The sequence below is a fragment of the Paroedura picta genome, chromosome 1 (assembly GCF_049243985.1).
Source record: "Paroedura picta isolate Pp20150507F chromosome 1, Ppicta_v3.0, whole genome shotgun sequence".
Taxonomy (NCBI): Eukaryota; Metazoa; Chordata; class Lepidosauria; order Squamata; family Gekkonidae; genus Paroedura; species Paroedura picta.
In genome coordinates this window covers 33184535-33204400 of record NC_135369.1, presented here as the reverse complement: position 1 = coordinate 33204400, position 19866 = coordinate 33184535, and the positions used below count along the sequence as shown (strand labels likewise).

General features: G+C 43.1%; 1 protein-coding gene across 4 annotated transcripts in view; it reads right to left on the bottom strand.

Moving 5' to 3' along the window:
* The window catches only part of USP34 (ubiquitin specific peptidase 34), a 136094-nt gene that overhangs the window by 47882 nt on the left and 68346 nt on the right, over positions 1–19866 (bottom strand). For 2 of the 4 annotated variants that reach the window (XM_077332835.1, XM_077332845.1), the window contains exons 22-32: positions 17721–17875; positions 17482–17595; positions 15528–15627; positions 15222–15381; positions 8390–8516; positions 8151–8313; positions 6640–6740; positions 4149–4358; positions 3711–3836; positions 3046–3168; positions 2072–2155 (exon numbers count right to left, since the gene is read on the bottom strand). In XM_077332835.1, coding sequence (XP_077188950.1) covers positions 2072–2155; positions 3046–3168; positions 3711–3836; positions 4149–4358; positions 6640–6740; positions 8151–8313; positions 8390–8516; positions 15222–15381; positions 15528–15627; positions 17482–17595; positions 17721–17875 — 1463 coding nt within the window. The remainder of the gene's footprint in view (positions 1–2071; positions 2156–3045; positions 3169–3710; positions 3837–4148; positions 4359–6639; positions 6741–8150; positions 8314–8389; positions 8517–15221; positions 15382–15527; positions 15628–17481; positions 17596–17720; positions 17876–19866) is intronic. The other 2 variants (XM_077332852.1, XM_077332861.1) reach the window with 1 other exon arrangement.

Here is a 19866-nt window from a genome sequence, read left to right as displayed (position 1 = left end):
TGCCATGAAAACGCTAGAGGGCGTCACCCCAAGGGTCAGACATGACCCGGTGCTTGCACAGGGGATACCTTTACCTTTACCTTTTAAAGATCTCATGATTTTGATCTATTAACACAATCTGATTATTTTGTACTAGCAAAACAGGGGGGATTAGGTCAGCAAATTGAAGAGGATCAGTTACACTTCAAAATATACTTATCTTTAAAAAATACAATTCTCACAATCTGTACACAGCCCGTGGCGCCACGGGCGCCACGGACTGTATAAAGAAGTAAGGGGTAGTGGGGAGGAGTTAGGGCGGGACCGGTCCGGGATAAAAACTCGGAGGGGCCAATCAGGAGCCGCGAAGCGGCTCCTGATTGGCCCCTCCAAGTGTCCATCCCGCCCGAAGCAGGCAATGGGGAGCCGCGCGAAGTGCGGCTCCCCATTCCCTGCTTCACTCGCACAGCGACAGGTGAGCGCTTCGGGGGCTGTTCGCCACTGGGGGAGGGTCGGGGTGGTGGGAGCCGGCTTTCTCTCGGCCTCCGAAGCGCCCTTGCGGCAGCGAGGGCGCTCCGGAGGCCGAGAGAACGCCGTTCGCCGCTGGGGGAGGGTGGGGGTGGTGGGAGCCGGCCTTCTCTCGGCCTACGGAGCGCCCTCGCGGGAGCGAGGGCGCTCCGGAGGCCGAGAGAACGCCGTTCGCCGCTGGGGGAGGGTGGGGGTGGTGGGAGCCGGCCTTCTCTCGGCCTCCGGAGAACGCCGTTCGCCGCTGGGGGAGGGTCGGGGTGGTGGGAGCCGGCCTTCTGTCGGCCCTGGCAGCGGCCTCGCCCGGCGAGCCCGCTCCCGGGGCCGACAGGACGCCGTGGGAGCCTTTGGGGAGGGTGGGGGCGCGGGAGCCTCCTTTCCCAGCCCCCCTTTTCCCTCCGGCTTCTGCCGGGGCTGAGCTCTCCCTCGCACCCGCGAGGGAGATCTCCGCCCCGACAGAAGCCTCCTTTCCCAGCCCCCCTTTTCCCTCCGGCCTCTGCCGGGGCTGAGCTCTCCCTCGCACCCGCGAGGGAGATCTCCGCCCCGACAGAAGCCTCCTTTCCCAGCCCCCCTTTTCCCTCCGGCTTCTGCCGGGGCTGAGCTCTCCCTCGCACCCGCAAGGGAGATCTCCGCCCCGACAGAAGCCTCCTTACCCCACCCCCCTTTTCCCTCCGGCTTCTGCCGGGGACGGGCTCTCCCCCCCAGCCCATCTAGCGCCCATTTTATTGCAAATTAAAATGGGCTTGAAATCTAGTAAAATATAATATGCCTCTGTTCACTGTAACTTCTTCAACAGCTCAACATAATGTAATATACTAGCTTAATACCAACCACAGTCATACATATCCTAAATAACTGGACCAAATTATGTGCAGGTGGTGGTGGTGATGATAGTGGTAATAGTAATAATAATAAATTTCTATATCACCCCTCCTCATATGAGCTTAGAGCAGTTCACAATGATAAAACACATGATCGACTGTGTCAAACACTACCATGAGAGCTATGGCTGAAGCTAGAACAAGCAAATAAAATCATTTGGGCCTCCCTCCTTCTGTCTCCATAATGAAATAACTGGGGAAGGGAATGGCAAGCCACCCCATATTGAGTCCGCTAAGAAAATGCTAGAGGGTGTCAACCCCAAGGGTCAGACACGACTTGGTGCTTGCACAGGGGATACCTTTACCTTTAACATACAGTATATATATCCAGTATAAAGTTAAATAACCAAAGAACTTCGGTATATGCTTTTATTCCAATGTTAAATATTTTATATATGCATCTGAACTGCAGTTTTAATGCCTATGTTTGATGCCTTGAGGAACCTTATTTTAGTGGAAAACTGAACAGAAATGTTTTAATAAGAAAAACCTAACTCTACAACCCCAACCTCGGGAACATAACAGGCCTTTGATGCAGCAAGCAAGATGTCTGCCTAACACATGCTTCTGTCAAAAAATCCTAGCTTTATTAAAACAAATTTCAGATTTTTTTTACTGATTTCAGCAGAAAAAATATTGTGTATACATTCTTGTCACCAAGATAGTATAGAAATATAATAACTTACCTTGCAGCTCCAAGTGTTCTTGCTATTTTCTATTTGATCTTCACTTGAATCATCAGAATCTGGATACAAATCACTGTAACTTCCCTGAGGTTAAAAGAACCCAAAACCCATGATTATTATAAAATAAATCTTTCTACATAATTAAACCCATCTTGCGGCCCCGATAGCACACTCCTTAAAATGGGAGGTGATTAGTTCTGAGTTGGGGGGGGGGGATGTTCTACCAATAGGAAAAAGGCAGTCCGAGGGGTCTGCCTGGCAACCACTGGTTTCGACTGCCTTTTTCCTATTGGTGGAATATCCACAACTCCAAGAGAGGGCTATGTGGGTGTGCGGCTTTCCCCAGCCCCAAGACCAGCCTTGCAAATAGCCCCTTTGCCACAGGGAGCACCAAAGGAGGCCAGCTGTAGCAGTGGCGGGTCCCAGCTAGGCCATGGGCAGCCATTCCAGAGGCAGACAGGCCTCTCAGTGGAACCTCTGCTGTGCCATGGTCGCTACTCCAGCAGTGAGGACAACACGGGGGCACACCCTATTCTCCATCACTCTCAGGCATGCCACTTGCAGGTTTGATGCCTTTCTTTTGCTGTCCGTCGGGCTGTGAATGCATGTGTGTACGCATGCACAAGGGTGCAGCGGTAATTCTGGGGGGGGGGTTGAATCCCAGGGTCTCCCATCATGAACAGCCATTTTCTCCAAAGGAACTGGTCTCTGGCCAGGCCTCAGACCTGGGCAGCATGCCTGCGTCAAGGAGCTGAATCAAGGCTCCAGAAGCATGGACCCTTCCCATGACCAAGCCTCTGACAACAGGGGGGCAGCCTTGGCATGCCCACCAACTGCCTTTCCTTCTGCCTGCTAGCCTCCCTGAGGGAGGCAATGCCCCAGTTTTCTAGAGCCCATTGACTCAATGGACCTTATTACTAGTACAAAAATATGTTTTAAATTTTAAGGAATTTAAATATATAAATTGATTTTACCGTGGATTCCCGCCTTATTCTTCTATTGGGTTTTCCAAGAGCTTCAATGATTTCAAGGGCATACAAAAGTTTATGGGCACTTTTTATCCTCAAGAGATCTTTCCAATTGAATCCATCATTACCCTTTTAAAAAGATCAAAGCATTACAACCAATAACACCAGCACACTGTGCTAAGGAGAAGACACCTAACAGCACTGTATGTAGATTTCCATTTATTACAATAATATTCCTTGACTACTTAAACATAATGATGACATAAATATAAAGTGACAACTCTTAATCTGAACTATCAGGACCTACCCATGGCTTCTTAGGCACTTTCAAATGATCTGTGGCCAAAATATAAGCGACAGAGAAATGCTGAAATGGTGGAGACTCTTTGAAATTTTCTTCAGATGTTCAAGAAGCAACTCACTTCAATATTTTTAAAATTTTAAACTGAAAACCAGCTTGAACCTTTAGCACTGAAAGCAACTGAATGGGAAGTTTCAAAGCAATCCTCTGCCATATATTCAATGGGCTCACTGTAAAACTCACTGGCTCTCTAGTGTAATCATCTCGGGAAACCACAGTCTGAACTGTTTGAGTGCGGACATGCTGAAGGGCTGTAAGCCTCTGTGCTCATTAGATGGAAATATTTAAGGAACAACTGAAATTCACTTACCTGTTCATCTGAAATATTTTGGAATGCCTGCAGCATATTGGGGCATGTAGGCAGAAGCATTAACAACTCCCAGACTCGCCTTGACAGATTTTCTGCATGAAGGTGGAGCTCTTCACATTTTATGCTCTGCCATAGTATAGATGCACATAAAAATACCTTATATTAGGCTAAATCAATCAGAGTGAAATAGTTTGCATTATATACTGCTAACTTGATACACAACTCAAAAGAAAATATAAACCTCACTGGAATTACTCTGAGACACAGTTGAAAAGACAACTGAAATAAACAAGAAAAGCACAATAGAAAATCTAGTATACTGATACACAAGTAAGTCATCATAATAACTCACAATATGCATAATTATCTTTGAAGAAGTGCCATATCATACCAATTTCAATAGTTTATATGCCTACAGAAAAACTTGAACAAAATTACCTCACTATCTTCCATGGCTACTTCTGCAGGAGGTGGCTTAAAAGAGGCAAGCATCTCCAATAAGTCAAAGAGAGTGGTCAGATGAGGTTCTTGCAGAAGTAAGAGCATTGGGATGTTGTCCTTCTGGGGAGGTGGTAAGCAGGATGCTGGAAGCTGAACACCTTCCCCCTTTCGCTCTCTCCTTGGAGCACCCAAGGATACAAACACCATCTTAAACAACAAATTAGATTTTTTTTTAAAGAAAAAAATATTACCCCACCAGTAATCAGTACTCCAATTAGCACATTTGCAGGTCAGCTTCTTAGAAGCTGACATAATCCCCATGCCTAGTCCCAATGTAGGCTATACAATCAATTCAGGGGAGAACTTATATCTTCCCTACAGAATGAGCCCAACTCAGAGGCAATCACAGACATGTTGTCAGACAAAAGCACAGAAATAATTTCTGTTGTGGCCAGATTTGCCTGGAGAGCAATCAAAACAAGGAAGAGCTGGTTGGATTCGGAGCAACTTAGGTAGAGATAGTTTCAATTGCTTGAGATAACGCTTGTGAGTTTTAAAACCAGAATGATTCTTATAGATGGAATGTTTTTATCTTTTATAATATTTAAGTTGTCAAAGATTCTTTTATCTTGTTAATGCCAGATGTTTTTATGTACCTTGTAATTTGACTACTCGTCTAGTACCGTAATAATAAAGACTTGACTTGACAAGGACGCGGTAAACAAGCCAGTCCTCTGCTGATGAATGCTAATAGTTCAGAGAGAGTCTTTACTCTTTCATTCTTTCCATGATTACATCTCTGACATAATATAGCATGACTTCCACAGCACCAAAATCTTTTTGAGACCATACTAGTCTTTGATGACTCAGGATTTCAATTAAATGCACCACAGGCTCACTGGGAAGCACAGGCTCTCTCCACCCTGTATTATTCTGTAACTAACTTGGTTAATTTCCTGAATCCCTGGACCATGTCTAAATATTCCCGCTGACCTCAAATGGGAGCAAGATACACACTAACAGACACACAGAGTGAAGCTTAAGTGTCTGATTTAGTAGACAAATCATTGCTTGCTTAAATATAATCCCTTGTGCACACTGAGAACAAACATGTGAAAACTGGGTCTTTTGGTACCAAATGTTATCTGTGTCTGGGACTCCTTCCCAGACACTCTAGCAGCTAGCCACATGCAGAGCCTGAACTGGAGACTGCAGGCATACTATACAACATGTCTTTCATATCCTGGTACATATGTTACCAACTAGTTATAACACCTCATACCAGCATTAGCAACATGCCTACATGGCAACTCATAAGAAGAGCCCTGCTGGATCAGAACACTGGTCCATCTAGTCTAGCATCCTGTCTCAAACAGTGGCCAACCAGTTCCTCAGGTGGGCCCACAACATGCCACAGAAACTGAGGCCTACCCCTACTCCTGGCATTGGGATTTATTCACCATGGCTAGTAGCACTGATAGACCTATCCCTCCATAAATCTATCAGATCCTCTTTTAAAGTTTCTATGCCTGTACCCATCAAAAAGGTGTCTTCGTCAACCTCTATCATGTCTTCCCTGACCTGGATAACCCAGGCTATCTCAATCTTCTGAGATCTTGGAAGTTACGCAAGGTAGGCCCTTGCCAATATTTGGATAGGAGACCTCCAATGAATACCAAGATTGTGACGGGAAATAGTAAACTACGTCTCTTGTCTTGAGAATGCTTCAAGGTTGCTATAAGTCAGCTGTAACCTGATGTCACTTTCCTCCACCGCCACCACCACAACCATCATGTTTCCCCTTAGTCACCTCTTCAAGAAGTCTCTTAGCCATGAGTATCAAAACTGTGGCTTGTCTACTATCTACTAAAATATATAATTAAAAATGTTAGGAGGGGTTTTGGTTGGTCAGCTTTTGCATGCAAACAAGTACCTTGCTTTATGTGCTTGGTGAGATTAGAGTTTAAAGCAATGACACTCAGTTGTTCAGGAGCTACATGGGGTTTTGACATTCTACCTATGGCTCTTTTGAGCACTGCTGCCCAGTGTGCCACTTGCTCTTACATTTCAGGAAAGTGAGCAAGGCCCTTGTCTGTTGGAACCTGTGGTTGGAAGCTGACATCCACATTGAAGCAGCCATTGAAAGAGGGATGGATAACCTGTGAGTTCCCCTGAGATGCACGTCTCATTCCAGGAATGGCAGTAAATGTGGCTCTTCTAGTTAACTGAAATTGCCAATGTGGCTTTCTCAGAGCTGCAGAATGAATACCACTGGTTTAAAGAGATAAGCATTCTACTATAACCACAAGCGAATGGTATATTTGTATTACAGCTGCCCCTGAAGATTCCTCTTACATGAACAGTGGTAGGCCTTAAATAAATTGTTTCAAGCGCTCTCTTTGAAGGCTCCTCTAGTTTCACATAAACCGTTCATCACCACCACATAACAACTGTTATGCAAAATTATTCCTTATGTGTTTGTCAATACCTGCATATCCTTAAAACCTAATTCATGAAGAGTTTTTTCATCATAATCAGTTGTTAATTCATGTCCTGATGAAATCATTCTCACAGGTCCCATGAGACCACCTAAAATAAAGCAAAAAGTATTACTTGCTGGCTGTAGGTGTTTCTGTTCGTTTTTTTTTTAAGCAACACTTTAGTAACAAAAAGGCCAAACCACTTTTTGCTGAAGTTCACCCGTGTTTTCGATCCATGCTGTTTGAGCACTATTTTTATTCCTTTTATTAGACTAATTCCTTTTATTAGACTAATGTTCTAATAATTACCATTAATATCAAATTTGGGAGAAAAGTTTTGGGAAAACATGATCGTCATAAAAATATACCTGTCTGGCACAGAATATATATACAGGAATCATGAAGCAAACGAATATGCACGGAAGTTTTAATCTCCACTCAAGTCTTCACTTTAAAGATTCATCAAAATAAAACTACAAGTCTGGCATAATTTTGGAGGAACATTATTTATTTAAATCACATAATTTCAAGTGACTAATTTTGTCCAGTTACTACTGTGTATATTAAGGATTTATTAAACAACACCCATACTATTCTAAATATTCAGATTTACTGGCAACACTGATCTGTCTGGTTAAAGGCAGATCCTAGGTTAGGAGAAAACAGCTGAAACAAGAGAACATCGCTTGGGGAATAAGCATCAAATTGCAGTAACTCTCAGGTAAACAGACATTGGGAGATATTTACACTGTCTCCAGATAATGCTGGTTGTATGAGAAGGAGATTATTAAGTGTAGAAATTCCTCTCTGAGTTATCAAGTTTCTCTTTCATGCATAGACTGAGATATGCATGTTCTTTAAGTACATTCTTTTTCATCTCTTATTACTGGGCATATTTGCATTTACTTTAGGAACAAGACTTTCACATATAGTTATCCCACAGTTAACTTATAGATAATGCATTAAATGTTCTTAGAATAGTAAATCATTTAAACCTTGAAAGAAAATAAGTGCATATATTTCAGTTTCTTCACAGATTTCCTTTTCCACTGCAGGAAAAACAGGGAAGTTGTATGAAGATGACTTTTCCCCTTGTAGCTTTATTATTTCTGTAGTTTAAAAATCAATCACTGTGATTCAATCAGGAATATTTCAAGGAACCCCCAAAAACCATTAAGAGCCTGATAGAAGAGGGCTATGTTTTGGTGGATTGGTGTGTGATTTGCAAACAGAACTTCTCAGTTTTAATCCCTGAGACCTCCCATTAAAATATTTCAAGTAGTAGGCTTTGGGAAAGCCACTTTTCTGCCAGATACCCCAGAGAGCTGCTCCAGAGTGTAGAGGATGTTTAACTAGACAGACTTTGTACAAGTACCTTCATATGTTCATGCGACAGGACAGGCCTGCCATGATTGGCAACTCTTCCCTCATCAGAAATTATCTTGACAATATTCAAAACTGACAGCTAATAAAGCAGGCACAATGTGCCACTTATGTCATGAGAAGCTTTATCACTTACCTGGAAATTCTCCTTTCCGACTGCTTTGTCCAAACTCCTGCAGCTGAGCTTGTTGGTTTATCTGCTCTTTTTGCAAGTTCTCATACCAATGAGTAACCTCAGCTCTTAGATCTGCTACCTGATCACTTGGATACATTTCAATTGTCATCTGAAATAGAACATGCTAGCTTAATGCAGAATAACCAAAGGACACAGAGCACAAATAAAGCTCATGTGGAATAAAAATTATCAGCACATACCTTGTCAGGAAGTCCAGCTGGCTGACAAACAATTCTAAGAGGCAATGACTGCTTGTCACTCAATGCTTTTAAATGGCTGCTGATGCCAGTACCTTCAATCTGCCACTGTCTTAAATGATATGCAAACCTGATGAGGAAGCAATATCACATGAGCAGTTAAAGTGCTGACAATTTGTGACTTAAACAAACTGAGCTACCTAAACATTGTTAGGAAGCTTTCAGGCGTTCCCATTACAGCTGGCTTAGAGTGCTAAATGGAAGCCAATGCTCGTTAGAGGAAAAGGAATTCCAATGGCTTTCTAAATGTTTTAGAAATTGTTGATTTTATAGACTTGATCAGGATCAAAAAAAACAGGATTGCACTTACCTATTGCTCATCAAGTTGTCCTTGTGCAGGCACACATGGGAGACTGCACATGCTCAGGTTGACCACCAGCGAAAAATATAAAACTAGCACAGCAACAGAAAAGTGAGAAACCTCTCTCTCTGGAGCGCCATGTACTCCAGGGCGGGCCTTCACACACTCTCAGTTCTCCAGGGCGGCTGCTGCTGTAAATCATGTGGCGTAAAGCCCAAATGGCCCGCCCCAGATACAGGGGACCCCCTTAATCACAAGGAGGATAAACAGATGCTCATAGCAGAGTAGGAGGGAAGAGATGTGTCCCTGCACAAGGACAACTCAATGAACAACAGTTGCAGGCAAGTGCAACTCTGTTTTCATTGTCATTGTCTTGTGCATTCCCACATGGCAGACTATCAGGCTGACATACCTTGAGAAAGGTGAGAAGCTTATTGGAACATGGAATGCAGCACTGCTGTTCCCATCAAATTCTCCTTCCTGATACTGATGTCAACAGCACAGTGAAGGTATCTGCTGATGCCCATATGGAAGCCTTACAAAATTCCGCCAAAGGGACACCTCTTCACAAAGCTTTAGACGTAGCCTGGGCTCTTGTAGAATGTACTGTGATACACAAAGGGCACTCTTCACCTGCTTTGCTATAGGTGAGTCTAACTGCAAACACAATCCGGCTGGAGATTGAATGTGAAGATGCTGGGCCCCTAGTTTTACCCGCAAAACAAATAATCGAGATTTCCTGAAATGTGATCTTTTCAAGTGAAATAACTTGGCTCATTCAACATCCAGAGAATGCAATTTTTTTTGGCAAGGGAAATAGACACGGAAAAAGGTAGGTAAAGAAAGGTCCTGATTTAAAAGACAAGACTACCTTAGGCAGAAATTTGAAACTGGGTCTCAAATTGATTTTTGTAAAATTTAATGAAAGGGTAATCTGCTCTGTTAATTCACTAACCTGTATTGCTGATGTGATAGCCACCAAGAAGACTACCTTCCTTTTGAAGCCATAGGTTCAAAAGGAGGGCTCATCAGAAAAGAGAACTGGAGACAATGACCATTGCAGCATCAAGGAGACGAGCAGAGAGTAAAGGTTTGTTAGGCCTTTAACACTGCATAAAAGGAGGTAATTGCTGCTCTTTAACACTGCATAAAAGGAGGTGATTGCTGCTAGGTGGACCCTGACAGATGAATTTGATAAGCCTGACCATTTTAACATAACAAATTGTCAAAAATATTTGCTGGCGAACAGGAAAAATAAATAAAACATTGCAACTTGTGAACTTATAAGAAGCTCTTGAGGAAGGTTTTCTATCATTTTGGATCACCAAATACTGGTTTGGACTATCTATTCTGGTGTGAGAAGCCAAGCTGTCCATTTGAGCAGAGAGACCTCTGGATGTAGAAGAAGAGTTGGTTCTTATACGCCGCTTTTCTCTACCTGAAGGAGGTTCAAAGTGGCTTACTGTCACCTTCCCTTTTCTCTCCCCGCAACAGACACCCTGTGAGGTGGGTGAGGCCGAGAGAGCCCTGATATCACTGCTTGGTAAGAACAGGTTTATCAGTGGGCGGGGAGCCCAAGGCCACCCAGCTGACTGCATGTGGGGGAGTGCAGAATGAACCCGGCATGCCAGATTAGAAGTCCGCACTACTAAACACTACACCAAACATGTGATATTTAGGGACCCTTGAAAACTCTAGAACACCTTTTCTCAACTTTTTTACCATTGATAAACCCCTGAAACATTCTTCAGGCTTTGAGTACCTCCAGAAGTAGCGCACTCATGCAAAATATGGGTGGGAAGCATAGCTGTGTACACACCTACCAGTCCCTCCCTTTCCCACTGCCTCCAGGCCCATCATTGGCCATTTTGGGAGGAGGGAGCGAGTTGACTTGACAATAGACAGTCACCTCACCTGATAAACATTTAACAAGTTAAAAAATATTTAAAATTAACTAATTTCCATCCATTCGGAAAACTCTTCCAGGGTCATCAAGAAACCCCAGGGTTTCATGAAACCCAGTTGAGAAAGTCTGCTCTAGAAGGTCCCAGTCTAGGGGCAGGTGTATGAAACTGCCCTTAGATCTCTGCTGAAGGACCTGAAACGATATCTGCCTGGACTAGAATGGGGTCACCAACATGCAATGGGAATTGTCCTCTACCACTTTGGCTACTGTCCTTTCTGTCAGAGGAAAAGGAGGGAAGCCGTACAGTAGTAATAGATTCCATTGCATCTGAAGAAAATTCCCTAGAGATAGAGGATCCCTTCCCACTGTTGAGCAAAACTGGGGGGGGGGGCTTTGAGTTGTCTCTTGTGGCAAATAAGTCCACTTCCAGAAAAAATCCAACGCTGAAAAATGGGAGTTCGATATCAGGGGTGTAACAACCACTCATAGTGATGATCTGTCAGCCTGCTTAGAGTCTGCTATGGTGTTCAGAACCCTAGCAATATGCATGACTTGTAGGGCAACCCAATTCTTTTGTGCCCAGTCCCAAATCCTCACAGTCTCCTGGCACAGGTGTAATGAGTATGTAATGCCCTGTCTGTTCATGTATGACAAGGCAGTCTTGTTGTCTGTTTGAATCAAGATATTCTTTACTCAAAGTATATCTGCAAAGGAGTTAAGGGCATTCAGATTGCTTTGAGCTCTAATACATTAATATGCAGAGAAGACTCTCTACCACTCCAAGTTCCATACATATACTCACTTTGACCCTAACTTAGAAATGTCCATGGTCAGAATCACTTGCACAGACTGTACTCCAGGGGGACCCCTCTAAAGTCCAACATACAAGGTTTCTTAAAATGAATCTAGGATTTGAGAAGTGACATTTCTGTGAGTGGATGGAGGGGTTAAACAACTGAATAAACCAATTTTGGTGGGGAGGCGTCTTCAAACAAGCTTCTGGAACCATGAAAACTATGCAGGCCATTAAGCCCAGGAGACTGAATTTTGACAGCACTCTGCTGCATATAAGCCAAGAAATTTTATGCAAATTCCATAATCCTGAAACACTTACTCACAGGCAAAAAGACCCAAACCTGTACAGCATCCAGAGTTGCACCAATAAAATCCACCCCCTGAACTGGTTCCAAATGAGATTTTTTCCAAATAACATGAAGGCTCAAGTTTTGGCAGGTTCGCAGGACTAGAGTAAGATGGACTCACAATGTATCTGGATCTGGGGCAGTAAACAGCCAGTCATCTTGTTATGGGTAGATTAAACAACCCTGGTATCTCAAATGGGCCACTACCACTGCCAGGCACTTTGTAAATACCCTACGAGTAGTGGATAATGCAAAGAGGAGTACATTATAGTCATACAGTATGCACTTTGCTACAAATCTGAAATCCTATGGTCTTTATAAACAGGAATATGAAAATATGCATCTTGTAAGTCTGAGACTGCAAAACAAACTCCAGGAGTCTAACAGGCAATCTATTGCATTGAGACCATCTTAAATGTTCAGACCCTCAAGAAATAATTAATGCCCCTGAGATCCAAAATGGGCCTCTTAACACCATTCGTTTTCAGAACTAGGAAAAATCCTGAATAGTATCCTATTGGAGACTCAGTGCAAGAGAAACAATGACTGACCAGCACATTTATTAAATAATATTCCAAAATTCTCCACGTAATTTGGAGAATATATTATCAACAGCTGCATTAAAATGCTGCAAAAGAGACAAGTTTCAAAACCTAACAAATAACCATGTTCAACTATAGTTAACACCCAACTGTCAGAAGTAATCACCTTCCAAAAAGGCAGAAACTAGGACAACCCATTCACGAACACTGGAAAGTAAGTTGCCATGAGCCTTCATTCAGAAATCAGGTTTAAAAGCCTGTGCGCTTTTCTCAGAACCATGTGACTGATGCTGATTTGATTTCGACCTGCATTTCTTTGGTGATGATCGAAGATGCAGACAGGTGCAAGAAGAGGAAGGGTCAACTCTTATGTTGCAGCTTATACATGTTTTTGACTAGCTGAGCCATGGCTGGAACCGAGGCAGGGTTAGCCTAAAGGCTGGTAGTCATGCCTACAATCCCCTGAATAAGAGGAAAAGCCACAGACTCTGGAGTATCTGGGTACAAAGTCTGGTATCGATCGGAATGACTTTATATAAAGCAATGATTCTATCCTTGTCATTTGATCCGCATATAAGCCAAGATCCTTGGTAGAATATACCTTTCCTGAATCACCAGTGTCTTGAACTGGAACCAGTTGCAAGGCCACCTCAGAATCTGAAATGAAGTGCCTATCGTTGTTTTCAGGGATTCAGAATGGTCTCAGGTGATTAGACCAGCTCAATGGGGAGTGTGGTCCTCCATCTCAAGATTAAATCCTCTGGTAGCTGCTCAGATGAAACCAACCATCCTGTTCTGAGGGCTTCACAGTACTGGTTCCAACTCCCATGGTTCCAAGTGAGGCAGGGCGCAGACCTTGGGTGGATGGTAACACATATGGTGAGGGTGATCTAGAAGCAGCAGTATAACTTGGAGATGGGATTTGAGGAGTTCAGCTGGATCCTGCTTGGGGAGGCTGTTTGGGAAGGTTGTCAAGTTCGAGCCCGAAGATTTGGACTTACACTTGTGATTGGACTTCTCCTTTTTTGCAGGCAGTTCCAAAGAAGGCTTGATGGGTGACGCTTCAGGTGTCCGCAGCCTGACCCTGCTTCAATCTGAGCATGGAACCAAATGAGCTGAACATACTATTGGGGTCCAAGAGCCTGCTTTCAGAACAGTAGTCATCTGGGGAAGCGGGTTATTAATCACACCTGACAACTCCTTGCTGAGGGATGAGTGATCTTTCCCACAGCACAGCTTTCAATCTCTATCAGCTCTTCCCTTTGGCGTAAATCGCTGGAATGTAGCACAGCCTGAAATGTTGTGCCCTTCACCCAAGCAGCCAACAAATACCTTGTGGTCATCAGATTTCATCATTTTCATCTCATATGAAGCACATTTCTTAAACATAAACATTTCTGACACAGTCTCTTAATATTATTTTGAAAAACAGGATCTCTTAACTACTGCACAAACACTAAGAGAGCTAACTTAAAGCATTTTTCTTCGGTGGTGGCAAAGGAAGAACCGAGGAGCCCCACCTTGGAGAATGTGATGGCGAGGTGAAAAATGCCTCCAGAGAGAGGGGATCCTCCCTTTTCTGCTGCTATGCTAGCTTGGTATTTTTTGCTGGTGGCCAGCTTGCAGATGTACAGTTTTCCATGTGGGACTGCACAATACAACAATTTAAATGCAGAGTACAAGAGAACTGTACTTTAACAGTACCCCCCACATGCCCAGGGCATTTCGAAAGTACATTAAGATTCTGTTGGTTTAAAGTAGTGGTCCCCAACCTTTTTGAGGCTGGGGACCGGCAGGGCATTGGGCCACGTCCGCTCAGCGGTCTGCGCCCGCGGTCCGCGCCCGTGCGGGTTGCGCATGCGCGATGCGCAGCCCGGCCCTGATTCCCTCTCCCCACCCTCCCGCAGTAAGAAGCTTCCTGGGACGCAAGCTTGCGGCCCGGAAAGTTTTTTACTGCGGGGGGGGGGGGGCGTGGAGAGGGAGCAGCGGCCCGGCGCCATGGCCTTCGTGGCCCGGCACCGGGCCGCGGCCCACAGGTTGGGGACCACTGGTTTAGAGCAGTGATTCCCAAAAGTGGGCACTACCGCCCCCTGGTGGGAGCTGCAGCGATCCAGGGGGGCGGTGATGGGCCACAGGTGCATTTGGGGGCGATGAATAACTATTAGAATTTTAAAAAAAATAATTTCCAGGGGGCGGTGAGTAATATTTTTTCTGGAAAGGGCGGTAGGCCAGATAAGTTTGGGAACCACTGGTTTAGAGCAAACAATTCCACTGAGCTACTGCAATCTTCATGTATACATTTAAATAACTTTTTGTATCCCTGCCTTTACAGTTTGAGGTATTTTGACAGAAGGATTATGAGGGGAATGTAACAATCGGAAACATGAAAGAAGCAACAAATTATATACACTATTGATAATTTTTGCCCTGACCAAATGGCCCAGACTAACCCAATCTCATCTTGGAAGCTAAGCAGGGTCAGACCAGGCAACTATCTGGAAGGGAGGTCTCCAAGGAATACTATGCTTGTAATGCACAGATAAGGCAATGGCAAGACTGAAAGTCTCTTGCCTTAAAAATCCTAAGGGGTTGTCACAGATCAGTTGTGACTGGGCAGCACTTTCTACCACCACTATCACTATTGAAATTCTCTACACACTGAGCCTTCGGGGAGGGCGGTATATAAATCTAAATAAATAAAATAAATAAATAATAAAAAATTCTTATATTCAGTACACAGTGAATACTATTCAAATCATGAAGCTGTGATTTGATCCCATTAATTATTTTACCATTATCATTTCAAGCAGCATTTATTATAATACAGTAATTTGACAAGGTCAGAGAACAAATCTTACCCCGAACCAATGGGGGGGAAAATTACCTTCTCCGAAAGGCTTCCAAATGAGTCTTAAGCATAAGGAGTCCACGTTCAATAATGGTGAGACTTGAGTGTGAATCATGTTCAAGATTGCTAGACGCTATCATTAGACTTTCCATGCACTTGCTAATAAATTCTTGTTCTTTCTCTAGACCCGTTTTACCTGAAAGACAATTTAGAAGTGAATGTTCACTAGCACTATAAACTATAAATATTTTGAGTTCACAATGACCATAAACCCCCACTAAGAACTGGGATGTATATTAATGCCCCTGAGATCCAACCTTATATCAAACTGACATTGCATACCATTAATGTAATAGGAATTGATGTACTGGATAGCAGCACGGCTCACATCTCCAGACTGTGCTCTCAAAGCAATACCCCAAAACTGGTCCATACCACATAACTGCAGAAAGAAATGAAGAACTAGTTATTCACTTAGCCATTAGTGTCCAAAGAGCTGCTTAAGAAATAGTCTCCTCCCCACCTCAAAATAGATAAAACTCAAAGCTGTCCACCTAGAACTGACAATGCCCCTGAAGTGTGGACAGAAACATGAACTACTTTGTCAACATACCTGTTGACATTCCTCCTTCTGAGTGTTCACAACACACTTTATACATTTATAGGCATTTATCCACATGTGTTGCACGACAGTGCTTGGGCCAGACTCTCCCCTACTACCCTAAGATGTTTACCTGATTTCCCTCTCCACAATGTTTGCAATTTTAGATGCCACACTCATATCATGACCTACATGCCACCACATTTTTGTTCCATCAGTCCAGCAGAGTCTACCCTGTTGCCCCGGCGGGGTAGGGTTAGGGCTTGTTTTTGCTGCCGTGCTTGTGTTATGTAATTTGTAATTTTAATGGGGGTTTTAATGGGAATTTTATTGTATGGGGTTTTTATTCTGTAACCTGCCATCTTATTCCAGAGAGAGAGAGAGAGGAGAGAGAGAGAGAGAATTTCTGGAAATTGAGCAGAGACCAAGATGGAAGTCTCCTAGATTTAAGGTCAGCATTCCATCCATCTCAATATCATATGGTGCATCTGATAAAACCCACCAATATTCTCTTCAGTAAAAATTCTCTCAATCACCTCTCCATCATCTAATCTAACATCATCTGATCTTTGATCAGTATGCCACAGTGTCTTAATTCAGTCTTCTTTATTTGCAAAATGTAGGTTCTACCTTTCTACTTAAATCAGGGCCAAAGAAGCTAACAATTAAAAACAGAATTCTAAGAACTGATAATATATAACTAATAAAAGTCAAAATTAAAATACATAAAACAGTAATTAAAACTTATGGGAGGAGGGGGACAGATCCCTGGGGATGGAGTTCCATAATTCCAGTGATATGACTGAAAATACTTTCTCTCAGATTGCCACCCACCTAACCTCAGAAGGTGGGGAACTGAGAACAGCATAAGCCTCAGAAGATGACTACAGTGGCCAGGTAGATGTGTATAGGAGTAAGCATTCCTTAAAATATATTAATCACAAAGCAATTAAGGATTTCAAGCAACATTTCAGTTTGGACACTTGCCAAAACAGGATTATTATTAACATTTTTGTTTTTGTGTTGTTCCACATACATTCTTAAGCAGACTATAATGCTCCAGTTCAGGCTGTGTGTGGAGAATGCAAAAACTACTGGATTGGCCCTCAGTGGAGATATGCCCCAATAGGGAGATGCCACTCCCCCACTGAGAGCCAATCACAAGTCTTTCCCCATTCCCATCCCCCCCTCCCTGCTTCTGGGCACTTTGGAGGAGGAAGAGATGACAGAAGATAAGCTGGAAGAGGGGAGGGAGACTGGCTGTGCTGGCCCTGGTGACTCAGCCCCCATGACTGGACTGCCAAACTCTGAGGCCTCCTTGTCACTGGTAAGCGGGCGGAGGCCACCAGCCACGCTCTGCCGCGGGTGCAGCGGCAACCTTGGCAGCTCAGCCACCATGGATGGGCTGCCACACTCCTGGGTCTCCTGGCTGCTGTGGAGCAGGAGAGGCCGGCTGGCTCTGCTTTGCGGACCGCACATGCTCCACAGGTGTCCTCCTGGCTGTTGCCCCTTTCGAACAAGAAGCCTCTTATTCGTATTTACAAGATAGTAGATCTCACACTAAGATAATAATGCTACATGGAATTAGTTAATTAGTACTGCTCAGTAAGTATCACATTAGAGTCTTTTGACAATTTACTGAAGATTAATTTAAATCTCAGAAATAAGGAAAACTGTAGCAATACTCTTGCTTACCTCTGAGTTTGAGCCACCATCATATGCACTGGTAGCCAATCGTGCCAAATTGCATAAATGTTGAAATAAATTTAATCCAGTCATGCTAATTGTTTCAGGCTTTAGCTGGGGCATCTAAAAAAGTTTAGTATAGGAAAGTAAAATTTAAATCAGTATAGGAAAGAAAAAAATGGTCATGATCAAGCATGTTTTAAAACAAACACTAATTTGTTACATAATAAATGAGTACATTTTCCTACCTTTTCTAAAAAAAGATGCTTGTAGGTTTCCATTCCCATAGCATGCTGGTCTTTGCTTCGTACTTGATTTAAAAACCAGTGTAGTGCATCATCATAGCATTCAGAATCTTCTACTAAACAATGCCACAATATGTCAACTTGTTCCAGACTCAACCCTAGCGATTAAAGCACACAGAAAAACCATAATCAACATTACTATTACTATGTATCATAAAATTGCTTTTCAGTGATAACAGACCTCTGTTTCATGGCAATCTGGTATGAATTGTGTGTCAGCAGTAATCACCCAGGAGTAATAATAGTAAGATACTGTAATTCTGAGGTTTGTAGGTTTAGCTAACAGCAAGCCATAGAAGAGAAAGTCAAATATGGAGGCAGCACAACAGATAAGGATACCTTTTTCCAGTGATAGAAAATGTGAAAAAGTTTCTCTTGGATTGTACCACTAGGGTAGCTAATAAATTGGATGTTGAAATACTTCATCAAAATTAAATGCACTCTGTATTTATTTATTTATAATTATATTTATAATTATACTTGTTTCCACCCTATCTCCTGAAGCTCAGGGTGGATAACATCACATTAAAATTAAAATCACATATAAAAATAAATTATACAGATAAAATATAAACAATTACTAAGATACAATTAAAATCCATTGCCTAGTTCTTCTATTTACTGGGTAAGGAGGAGAGAAGGGGGGTATGTGTGTGTGGGGGGACTTTACCTGGGTACTTTGACAAGAGGCCAGAATAATTTAGATGTTGTTTTGGGATCAACCATAGGCAGAACAGCTTCATTTTACTTTGCGGAAATGCTCAAAGTCCCATAGAGCTCTGATCTCATTTGAAAGAGTTTTCCATAAGGTTGAGGCCAATCTAATCTCCTTGGAGCCAGAGATCTTAAAACTCTTTGGGACATTGTACACCGTGAGGTGGTCTCACAGGTATAATGGTCCCAGACCATTTAGGGCTTTAAAGATTATGATGAAAACCATACATCTGAATCAGTCTCCAATCTAGAGCCAGTGCAGTTGAGATAGCACAGGTCTCATATGTGCCCTCCACTAAGTCCCCTTAAGTAGCGATCCCCAACCTGTGGGCCACATTGGAGGTGGGCCGTGAAGGACGCCTCCCCCCACGGCCCTTTACTTTATCCCCCCCAGCCCTTTACAACACACTTCGGGTGTCATTGTCTCCCATCACTCCCAGATGGGACTATCTCATCACAGAGAAACAAGCTCAGGGTTCCCACTGATTTGTCATTGTCGTGAGTTAAAATTTCCACGAAAATAAAATGTTTCTTATTTTCATTATTGTGGCGTGTCTGTATCTTATTTTGAAGGGATGTTTAAACATTACCATAGCGATCAGAGAGCGTTAGGGCAGTGGTTGAGAGTAGAGGAGTAAACTATCCCGCCCCCCACCGGGCCTCAATAAAATTGTCAAGCGTTGAGTGGTCCCCGGTGATAAAAAGGTTGGGGACCACTGCCCTTAAGGACTCATGAAGCCACATTCTGAAACATTTGTGGTTTTTGAAGCAGCTTCAAGGGTAGCCCTGCGTGGAATGAGTTGTAATAATCCAGTCTGGAGGTGAACATTACATGTACATGGAATGCTAGCACTTCAAGGACAAAACTATGTTAAAACAATTGTCAACATGTTAACATTCAATGTGCAGAAAATTTGCCATTTCAGACATGTCCGAATGTTCCCTTATAAAGCAGTATCTGGAACAGCTACAGGAACTCTTTCTGGCTCAAAATTCTGCTTCTGATGAATAAGGACTTTCCCACATATTAGCATTCTACATTTTAAAGCTATATATTCTAACTGTAAGCTGTACTGCATATTCAAGACTACAGCAAAAGGTTTTGGTGAAAGACAATTAACTTCTTCTTAAGGCATACCTGCAACTAGCACAACTGTTCAATGCATGCCCCTTACTGGTCCCACATCACCATTTATCTGCTGGTTTGGCCTATGTTACTATCTGAAACTAAATAGAATCTAAATTGTCTATTTAGAACTGGTAAAAAAATTACTTGCAGAACAGCACTTCACTATCATGGGTCTTTAAAGAACAGTTTCTTGAAAGTGCTCTGCTATTTCTGTCCCTGGTATTTGTCCATCTATCCGGCGAATAT